Here is an 11,341-nt window from a genome sequence, read left to right on the forward strand (position 1 = left end):
AGAGTAAAATTCAGCGTTCTCCATACGTCTAACAAAAGCAATGTATTGTCCAATTTTTTTTTTGCCAGTTTCTCCGAACTTTATTCAACAATTCAGTTTGAGCGATAGAGTCAGAAAAATATACCTGGAAAGGTTAAATCATTAATGAAGAGGGGAGTTGACAACGTTTATGGTGATGCGACGCGTATGTGATGACATACAAGCTCCAATGCCTTTGATTCTTGATGTACTCTCCAATGCGCAGTTCATTCGTTAGACTGTCAGTTGGTCTAAAACAAGCTTAGAATTGGCTTTCGATTTGCTGGTGCTGATGAAATATTTACTATGACATTTACGATGTATATTATCTGAGATGATCGCTCTTTTCCACACCAACTGAAATAAATCCGTCTTCAGTGGAAGACAATCCAGAGGAGATGTGTCTGTTTCATCACGACTTTTACGAAACACACATTACTAATTAACCCATTTCTTATCTTTTGATTGGAAATACTTTAAAACACTAATTAAAAACTGAGTGACACTTTGTGCCTACTTTTTAAATGAGACCTCCCTCATCTTGGGAATCAAATATGTCCTTGCTATCAGTCATGACTCTTTCAAACTGATGTTTTCAAAGGAGTCGTGACCAAGATAAAGTTCCCGTTCCCTTGTTTGAAGCCTCGCTGCTTATGGAGGAGCAGTCAGAGTCAATCAGAAAAGGTGTTTGGGATAAAGTAATGTGTCATACACTCTTTTGGGAGCGGACGATTTAAGTTTTAAAGCTCCATCGGGAATCACATCAAAAAACGACGACGTATTGCTCTTGCAGCACAGGGGATTCATGGATATGCACACGAAAGAGCTGTATTCTCTCATGTCATCTTAATCTTGTATTTAATCTTATTTTCATTCCAAAAAATAATTTTTAGGTGAGAAGTTGTGCTTAAACAAGTGACCAGCACAACATCTATGAAAGAGCAAGGCACTTGGTGAGGGACTCCAGGACCTCCGGTGGAAAAAAACAAAAAACAAAAATCGCCTGACTTGAAATTATTCCCAGTGATGTCAGAGAGCGTTTTGATTGGATAATTTCTATAATACAGAATTCATCTTCCACTTTTGTGAATACTTTGTATAGAATTTAGATATTCCTCAGAAGTTTTACCTCTGATTTTATTCATGAAGTTAATCAACTGTGGAGTTGATTTTTTTCGATGTAATAAAGTGTATCAGGACAGCGCTCAAGAAAAAGTGCTCATTAGGTATAAAATGGACCTTTTTATGTGATCTAGTTTAACCTTAAGTATGTAATTACTGACATGTACATTTTTCAAGCTCAAGCAGGGGTTCGCTGGGATACCACAAATACAAAATCATGGACGGAAACTGTCTTTTTCAAGCACATGAATATTTTATTCTGCGGTTCGCATAAACGTGTGCCATTTTGTTTTATACATCAAATCCCAAGGGAAGACAATGAATCGGACGATCAATGGACCAAAGTGAGAAATGACTCACAACACTTAGGTTTACTGGATGTGAGCATTCACTTTGTGGGAAAGGAACTAAGTTTTCATTTCCAGAACTCAAGACTTGATGGAAAGGGAAAGTAACATCAGTCTCCACTGAGGAATCAGTTTCCCAGCTGGTTACTGGCATAAAAACTGTCAACGACTTATTAATTCATTGTTCTTTCTTCCACGTTCGTCTTTGACAAAGCGGGTCATTCGTGTGTTTGCCAATAATGGTTTTCCTGGTTGCTACTTTCGCCACCTCAGTTTGGATTATCTGTGTCTATTTCCCTAAAAAAGTGAATCACTGGCCAAAATGTTGTCAACATTTGGATGCAGGAATCCCCTAGAAATTAAAAAACTGCATTAAAATGTGCTTACAATCTATATTTTTGACAGCACAGGAATTTTTAATTCATAACTGCTGGCAACAAGGTTTTAATCCCATGATGAAAGGATTTTTGCTTGAACTTCACGTTAGATCAACCTAGCGTATTCTAAACTGTAGACTTGTTGGATTTACGGGTCCTAGAGTCGAGGGCTTTATTTGCATGATGACATCACAGTTACACATTTATGTTTGCGTGAAAACAGCGGGTCCATAGTGGTGACGTTAGTGTCTCTTAGAGTGGACGGGGTTCAGTCCCATGACTCTGAAGGTGCAGCTGGCGATCTTCTCATAGAGAAGGAACATGAGTGCAGCCGTCAGCACCGTCTGCAGCAGCTTGGCCTCCAGGCCTTTAAACACGCCCAGAACACCGTACTTCCTACAGCAGGACACCAACATGTTACATGTCAGTTAGACTGAAGGGGTTGTTAATAGTTACACACACAGATAGTACATCAGATATTTTCCAGTTTATCTAACTGCATTCTACAAGTTTCACTGTCCTGATACAAATTTAAGAGTCAGATCCGTTTGTTCAGGCTTAGATTTTCAAATTCTTTGTCTTAGTTTGTCAAATTAAGACTAAAAGACCAATTCTAAGCCAGATGAATTATCCTTAAATTTACCAACTGTAATCTTCTCCATCTGACTATAAATACAAGGAATCTATGTCTTTTAGCTAAAACCAGACTTGGGCTCCTTTAATACCATCGCTGTTGGTGGTTTTCACATTTAAAACAACTGCAACTTGAAAGCTCTGCATGTTCAAATGTGTTTTATATGAAATTGAGCAACAGACTAAGGTGGTTTTCACACTCAGGTGGACTCCATGAAGTTCTGGGGGGTGGGGGGGGGGGTTGCATCAAATTAGGCGTTTAGCTTCGTCAAGTGCACCTGTCATTGTAAACAAACATCACGTGGTCAGAGTAGAGAGGCTGCTGTGGTTTTGTATAAACCTGTTCAACTACAGCACAGCGTTACCTTGCCTTTTTCTGACCGTGGAAACCTGAGTTATAAAACCTAAATAATGTCCCCGACCTCCTTCTCTGGGTCTCAGTGCAGTAGCACACACGGTGTGATGAACATGTGACCACGTGTCACCTTCGTTAATGGTGTCACGAAAAATCACTGTCTGTTTCAGTACGTGGTTCTGTAAGCGGGCGTGAACGTGACCAACCGGGATACCCAACAAACGCAGCGGCAGCTTTGAACGGCTCCCGCTGCGTTTGCTCACAATTTCAACTGCCACACTCAACATGTGACCTGCCCTCCTGTCGCTCCACCCACCGGACTCTGTTGGCCAGAAGACTCTTGACTGTCCTGAGGCTGGACAGCAGTCTTGACTTGTCTGTGGATTCGCTGAATTGACCAAACTGTGGTGGTTAAGAGGAATGAAAAAAAGAAGAGAGAAAATTAAATTACACATTACCTTAAAGCATCGGCAATTATAATATATTTCCAATTACATTATGGAATATGCTTTCAATCTGTAGGAAAATATGAAATTGATATATATTTTTTGTTTTGACCAGTTGTGCTGGATCTGTGGGGGTGGGAGGGACTGTGACCAGACATTTAAATTGTGAATTCTGGTCAACCTCAGCTCTCCACATGTGAATGACAGGCACACAACCTACCCTCAGGATGGACTGTATAGTCTGCAGGGGGTAGGTAACAGTGGTAGCGACAGCTTTGGCAACAGCGCTGATTATGAAGACCTCCACGGATGACAGCTGGGGGGACGGACGGACGGACAAAATAAGTTACATTTTGCTGCAGCAGAAGCCTCTGGGTCTGAAGGGTGTACTTCTCTGAAGGGTTTCAAAGGTAAAGTCAACCAAGGAAACCTCTTTCTTTCATTAACCCTGACTATCAGAATGTCCCTAGCTAGAATATTTTGCCCTTGAAAATATCAAACAGGCAAGTGGTGTGAGGAACCATCCCCACGCTCACTCCAACTGTCTGGTTCCATCCGTGTCTGCGCTCCGTCTTAAGCCTCACATGAGCCGCGAGAGCAGAACCACCATTTTTCCACTGATGTGTTTGGACAAAGCGCTGACCTGAAGTAACCCCTCTCCTTTACATCTTCATTCCTGATTTACCACAACACACAATATCTTTTACTTTTGACACTTGGATTTAACTCGACAATTGATAACAAATACACAAAAGTCTCTTATCTCGCGTTTGAACGTTGGCACTCTCCCTACTGACAAACAGATGGGTGACAAATTAAAGGAAAAAAAACAATGGAACGAGCAGCTTCAAGACACTGTGGCGTAGATTCCATAGGGATGGATGACATTCTTCTAGAAGACATTGTTTATTTAGTGACTTCATATCGCTGTAGAACGAGTAGCTTCAGCATGGGTGGGGTTGGAGTGAATACATGACATCAGGAACTAAATGGGGGATTTATTTGTTGACAGTTTTTTTTTTTTTTAAGTCTGTGGAATTTATAATTTGTACACAGTATGCCACCACAATATTGGATTTAAAATGTTTGGGGGTTTTTTTGGCATGTAATTTAAACAAATCCTGCAATTTTCAAATCGCAGAAGGCCCTGTTGTGATATGCAAATAATTTCAATTTATTTTGGACCCGAATTCCCATGAAACAAATGAAGAAATGTATGAATTCATTTTTGTTGTCATCTTATCGCTCAGTGATTCAGTGCATAGAAGCATCTGCGTTTATTTGGGGTCTCACTTCAGGTTTCCCTTTAATTTGTTGCCTGTCTGTATATGACAGCAACCTGTAATAACCACATAGGCCAGCAGAGGTCACTGTTGCTGAGCTACAAGTACATGAGTTCCTTTAATGCATTCAAAGGTAATTTTAGCAAAGATAATGGCTAAAATGCTAACTATGGATTTAAAGACATAAGCAGAAAAGTTGCTATCTCACCTCCCTGGGAACTCCTCTCCTCAGTTGCCTCTTCAGACCTTCATAAATCATGAACTGGATGGCAGGGTTTAGCACCAGCAGCAGGGAGGGGAAGGTGCCGTTCCACAGCGCTCTCACACCCTCGTCACGGATGATCTGGACAAAAGCGTCTGACAAAACACAAGTGAAAAAGCCCACATTGTTATTTTGAGAGGCGAAGACAGACACTAGAGTGTGATTAATAACATCAAGACACAAAGAGTAGGATCAGACTTCATTTACCCAAAATGCCAGAGTAGTTGGTGGGATGTATGTCTGTGTTGCAAAACTTGGAACCCTGAAGTTTCAGTCGGGTGTTCACCACCCACAAAGGAGTGGTTACCAGAACATTAACTACTCCTGTTGAGACAAAGACCCGGTTGAACAATCAAACCCGATATCACTAGTTTCTACATTTACATTGGTATTCTCTTTCTAGTGTGATAAAAGGAACATGTAAAACAATATATCTGCAGATTGTTGTTGCTATTATGAAAGCATTTTATTGCTGTTAACGCACCATTTCCGGGAAGTCTGGGTGGTTTACGTCATACATCATTTGAGTAAGAAGAGGAGACCAAGATTGTGACTGCAGTACTGCAGAAAGCTTGCAGAAATGGTGGCTCTTACCAGTTGTTTTTGCCGAGAAAGAGGAAGTGAGGATAATGCTACCAGCTGCATACAAAAAAAGGTCAGGAGTGAAAAGGCTGAGACATCTCACCTGCAACTATTCCGATGATCAAGTCCGTACTGGGCGCTGACTGACGGCCCTTCAGCCAGTTGGCCTTCAGGCTGTGGAAGGAGTAGAAGTAGACAAAGTTGGAGCAGCATAGGCTGCAGATGACTGGGAACCAGCCTCTGTAGGGAGCGAGCCTGCAGCAGGGCACAAAACACAGGTACACGCTGCAGAGCACTTCCACTCATATCTGAGGGTTTTTGGTTTTTTTAGTAGTAATTTTTAGTCGTTAATGCACTAAAACACTGATTTCCTGGCAGGCGCTGGAGGTTCAAATATCACTCACAGTCCTTCCTCTTTAATAATTTCTGCCAGAATGACTGGAGCTGATTTGGCCTTCCTCTTCTCATCCACTAGGACACAGACATGGCAGCTGGTAATTTAAAATGTTACATTTGTGGCTACAATTGTTGCAAATAATACAGCATCGCTACGTGCTCTTACCTTGGAGCCTCAGTCTGGCAGTGTCCAGGGGGAAGAACACGGTCATAGCAGTCACACTGCCCTGAAACAAGCCACAGGCATTCTTGGCTCGACTTTGTTGTTCCGTGTGGGTTAATTCCCATTAGACAAGCTAACGAGCTCATGTAGCGCCAAAAACATTAAGAGTTTAGTGCATTTTCCCGACTGAGCCGTGCGGGCAGGTACGGTAGCTTATGAAGCCCAATACTAGGTGCTAGCAATAGCTTTGTTCATTAGCTCGAACTATAACAGCCTCCAAATATGCTGTTAACGACAGAAGTTAAACTAACTTACCACTGCTCCCGACACAGCATGAACCAAGCTCTCATACGAGAAGACCTCGAAGCTCATGTTGACCGCTCCTTTTTATTCAATAAAAGCGTCAAAACTCTAGTTAAATGACAATATAGCGAATGAACAATTATTTGTACTCCTCTGTCTAAAACAGAGGAACTGTTGACATCTCATTCAGATTGTAGCTGCCGTCCGCTTCCTAGCAGCGCACTGTTTGTGTGGAAGACGGCGGCAAGGTATTGTGGGTAATGGAGTGCTCTTCCAAGTTAAAGCTATTCTATGTGATATGTTTATAATTCACATCATTTTATTACAAAAATGTCTGCTAGAATCAGCGAAAAAAATAGAAAAAAAGAGGATGCAGATAATCCTATCTTCACTCTTGGGGGTTCCAAAATAAATAAAGATGTTTCCATTTTTTATGTTGGTTTTGTGACACTTAAAGAGGTCAAATTTGGCCTCAAATCTTGTAGTTCCTTGAATAGCACCTACAGGTTTGATGCCAAAATAGCACAAACACACAACAAATTAGCATACAAATGAATTCAGCCAGGTGATATGAATTTTAAGCAGGCAATTTTTTTCTTTTTTAGAAAAAGGTGGCATACAAACTCTCTTATATGCTTGTTTTGCATATCTGAATCACTCAAGACACATAAAATGAGAATAAGCATCAACATTGGTTCATTCATTTTCCTACAACCGTACACCAGCCCCATGTTAGGTTACTGACTTTCACTTTGATCTATAGGATTTAAGAAAAAAGTTTTTGTCAAAAATACCAGAAAAAAGATGCAATTACACTTGTCAGTCATGCCGTATGACAATGGCACACACAGAGCTTGAATTATATTTTTTTAATTAATGTCAAAGTTGTAAAATAATAGATAAGTGACAAGACAAAGGCAGTAAGTGGACACTGTTCATACACATATATGTTAAAATGTACAAAAGAATACGGTGCAGTTTGCTCTCAGCTTTTATATGGGATTCCATTTAGATGTCTTAAATTATGAGCTTACCAACATTTCCATAGATAAAACTCACATTAAGTGCATCTACACAAATCCCCAAACGACCATTTTGTTAGTTCAAATTTGCGATAGAGAAGTTACAAACAAAACTTCATATGGCTTGACTTCACATGTCGGGAGAGAAAAAGTTAATGACACATCAACATGAACTCTTGCTTTAGCAATGACGCTGCCACATGGGAAATGGTAGTGTGCAGCTCCCAGTTAGATCAGGTTTTTTTTAAAGATGTCATGTTCACACAAGTTTTTTTCAAAGTGTGGTTATTAGTGAGGGGATTGGCGCTGGTCAACATGGCTTCAATAAATTAACAGCTAAAATAAACGAAAATTAGAGTCTCCATCAGTCTCCCGCCCATTCACTCAGCCACTCCTGACACTGCCTCCTCTCCTCCTCGTTCTCCACCATCCTCTGCCTGCTGCTTCCTTTCCTCTTCTCCTTCTCCTCCACCTGCCGCTGTTTCGCTCTCTCCTCTTTCAGTCTTCTTCCCTCCTCCACCCTCTGCTCCAGCAGGGTGTCCACTGTGGCCTTCAGTGTCTGTAACGAGCGCTGCGGGAGCCATTTGGGATCCACAGTGGGGAGAAAGGGGTCTCCTGCACAGACAAGCAGGGGTTGTGGTTCAAGAGGAATGTGGAGGAGGTGTGCGTGGAGCATCATTCGGAAGGGGGTGTCGTCTGCTCCTGAGCTGTAGGTGAAGTCCCCGACGATTGGGTGTCCTATGGCACTGCAGTGGACCCTTAATTGGTGAGTCCGGCCTTGGGGGGACAGACAGAAATGAGGGTATGGGCAAAAATATTTAGTGTCACATCATCTTTCTTTCGTGTGAAAAACAATAAATGAGTGTTTTACCAGTGAGGGGTTGCAGCAGAACCTTGGTGACGGGTTCTTCATCATACAAGCCAAACTCCAGCACTGTCAGCTCCGTCTGACAAGGTTTGGGGTTCTCACAACCTGACGAGTTGAACAAGAAGATGAGCAAGACGTGCGGAGAACCAGGCCCCTAAGTAGATATGAAGGGCTCATCTAACCCAACAAAGACACACAGACAACATTGGCTGCCGCTTAGCATTCAACTATTATTCCTGTTTTTGCCCTTATTCCAAAAACACTAATATTCCAACTAAGCTATTTACATAGTTGAGGAAAATTCATTTTCCACCAATAATCTTCACATGCAGGCTTATCCGACACACTCTAAGACTTGTCAGTTATAATTTCTTGGAAATATGGGTTAAGGAAAGTAAAGTACATGATATAAAAGCTTATTCGATTGTTTTGTTACCTCATTTGACATGTTAATGAGTAATAAGACACTGAATATATATCAGGAAGTTAGATGAGTTATACAGCTTGGAACAGCCTGGATGGACTGAAATTACAGGAGACGATTACGATATGGAAGTGATAACGGCATTTGTCTATCATAAACTGAAGCAATTCATCTCACACTGGGAAAAATGAGCTGAATACGTAATGCCCCATTGGCCCGATTACATTTCCATATTGTTTATTATGTAGAAAACACTACTCTTGTACATAGGTCCCTTTTATCTTTATCCGGTGCTATTTCGTTCTGTCTGTATGTGTTTCATTTTGAAAGGACTGTTCTGAGATCTGTACCAAACTTGCACAAAGAGTGCTGTAGAAATGCTTGTAGCTAAAAGTCAATAAAAAATACTTACAAAATATGAATACATTCGTTGATTTGTGCACAAACAGACAAGAGATCTTGTGCCACAATGTTGTAACCTGCTGGATTTTCTGATGAATTGTGGAATAATAATATACATGTCAACATGACCAGTGATTCTAACAGTTGTGCTTTAAACACACACACACACACACACACACACACACACACACACACACACACACACACACACTTCAGATACCTTCTGTTCCTTCTATACACATCATATGTGTTTTGCCCTCTGAAGAGTTCTTTCCAATAGAAAAGTCCAGAGTTTGCGTCTCTCTCTCCATCCAGCCACGTACCTTAAGAGCACAGAAGATGTATCTTTAGCTGTTTAACATCTATTTAGTCATACGAGGCAAATATATTTGTTACACCATTTAAAGGCTTGAGAGGATCTCTATACCAGAGCGAGGTAGGCCTTGGTGACGGTGCGGTCCCTGAAGCAGCGGTAAGCCTGACCAGCTGCCGCCTTATTGAGGGCGACGCAAAGAGCTCCACTGGTGGAGAAATCCAGCTGATGACAGAACCTGGTGGAGGGTGCCATTTTACCGCTCATCAAATATTACAAACTACTAGTAGCCACATATTAAAAAAGCAATCCTGTTGGTAAGATCCTGCTGGTGTTCTACACACCTGAATCCGTAATAGGTGCTGGGGTCTGCCAGCTGAGGGAAGCGGTGCCGAAGTTGTGTCTGCACGGTGTGTTTCTCGTACCACATCTTGCTGTCGATGCGGATGTCCCAGTGTTTGTCAACTACGATGTAGTCATCACTGTGGAAGAGCACCCGAAGGCTTTCCAGGCTGGCAGGCTCCATGGTCATCATGAACAAACACCAGTCACAAAGCCCTGCAGAGAAAAGCAGGCTCTCAGTGTTCATGTACAGGTCAGTCCAAGAGGGACTGACCGAACAGATTTGAAGTGATAACTTTACTTTTGGCTGAATCCAGAAATGCATGAAATTATCATTTAACAGTACAACAGATATTTTGTACTATCATAACTATCATTAAAAAAAAATCATTTCAGTTATTACCATTTATTTAATTTAGTTGAAAAAACTATTTTGAAAACAGTGCCGCACGAATGTTTGTGTATTTCTAACTTTTCTGCTTTTTTATTAAAAACACACAAATAGACACGTGACACCATTTGTTTATTATATTGCAATTCACAATATTCTAAGCATTACACAATAATAACATTAGACTTTTACACAAATCATACTGCACTAATATAAATAGGTAAAGTACTCAGTTAAATGGGAAAGTACTACTTGAAAAATGCAACTATCATGCAGACTGCTCCGTTATTTTGGAATTACTTTCATTTTTTCTATAGTTAATTTTGAGCAATGCAGCAATTTTACAAGAAAGATTTTCTTTGTTTTTCAATGAGGGACAAATAAGGCAGAGACACAAGTGCTGACTGACACCACCCCGGCTAGGGCTGCTTCAGTACACTGACACTCACGACTGAGCTTATTAGCATCCATGCTCCGGAAGTTACCGCATGCTAACACAAACTAGACCTTCTGCTTATCTGTCTTACAAACATGTCAACACGTCTTCTACTTGTTTTTTTATTTGTACAAACAGAAAGTACAGTATACATACCGAGAGTACAAGTTCATCTTCAAGGAAGCACACACGTAAACATTCCCTGGTGATGCCTTGAAGTGAATACGCATGCGCGGAGTCTTCTTTGTTTGTTATGGCGCACAGCTCTGATCAATGTGAAAGGCGTACAGCACCACCTGCTGTACTGAAGTATAATACCAGGCATTCTTTTGATATTTAAAATATGGGTGCCCAAACTTTTTACCTGGATGGTCAAAACTGCAATCTAAAGTACCAGGATACTGTTAATTAAAATATCATTTCATCTTTACAATTGTTTTAAAATATATTTGCTACAAATATGTTTATAAGAGGTGGCACAGTGGTGTAGTGGTCAGCACTGTCACCTTACAGCAAGTAGGTTCTGGGTTCAAGTCCTGGCTCCATCACGGGATCTTTCTGTGTGAGTCTCCATGTTCTCCCTGTTCCTGTGTGGGTTCTCTCTGGTACTCCAGCTTCCTCCACAGTCCAAAGACATCAAGAGGGGACGAGGCTGATTGATACTCTAAATTGACTGTAGGTGTGACTGTGAGTGTGAATGGTTGTTTGTCTCTATGTGTTGGTCCTGTGATGGACTGGTGACCCGTCCAGGGTGAACTCCGCCCCCCCCCCCCCCCCCGCGACCCTTAAAAGAATAAGTGGAAGAAAATGAATGAATGGATGGATGGATGACACAAAACTGATAACATTGTAATGG

At 41.2% G+C, this 11,341-nt stretch overlaps 2 protein-coding genes across 2 annotated transcripts; both read right to left on the reverse strand.

Annotated features, from left to right (window-relative positions):
- Window positions 1-1,846: 1,846 nt before the first annotated feature.
- On the reverse strand, window positions 1,847-6,522 carry slc25a17 (solute carrier family 25 member 17). Its single transcript, XM_086184495.1, has 9 exons — window positions 6,300-6,522; window positions 5,988-6,048; window positions 5,830-5,896; window positions 5,529-5,680; window positions 5,051-5,167; window positions 4,790-4,938; window positions 3,519-3,614; window positions 3,169-3,254; window positions 1,847-2,260 (listed from the first exon to the last, which is right to left on the reverse strand). Exons 1-9 carry the CDS (start codon window positions 6,354-6,356, stop codon window positions 2,107-2,109), a joined length of 939 nt encoding a protein of 312 aa, XP_086040621.1. The 5' UTR covers window positions 6,357-6,522; the 3' UTR covers window positions 1,847-2,106.
- A 619-nt stretch (window positions 6,523-7,141) lies between these two features.
- On the reverse strand, window positions 7,142-10,728 carry rpusd1 (RNA pseudouridine synthase domain containing 1). Its single transcript, XM_086184705.1, has 6 exons — window positions 10,642-10,728; window positions 9,661-9,874; window positions 9,431-9,554; window positions 9,224-9,326; window positions 8,181-8,282; window positions 7,142-8,086 (listed from the first exon to the last, which is right to left on the reverse strand). The coding sequence occupies exons 2-6, from the start codon at window positions 9,849-9,851 to the stop codon at window positions 7,674-7,676; spliced, it is 933 nt and encodes a 310-aa protein (XP_086040831.1). The 5' UTR covers window positions 9,852-9,874; window positions 10,642-10,728; the 3' UTR covers window positions 7,142-7,673.
- Between the last annotated feature and the right edge of the window lie 613 nt (window positions 10,729-11,341).

The sequence above is a fragment of the Aulostomus chinensis genome, chromosome 18 (genome assembly GCF_037954235.1).
Source record: "Aulostomus chinensis isolate RoL2024-O1b breed Wild chromosome 18, RoL_Achi_v1.0, whole genome shotgun sequence".
NCBI classification, from domain to species: domain Eukaryota; kingdom Metazoa; phylum Chordata; class Actinopteri; order Syngnathiformes; family Aulostomidae; genus Aulostomus; species Aulostomus chinensis.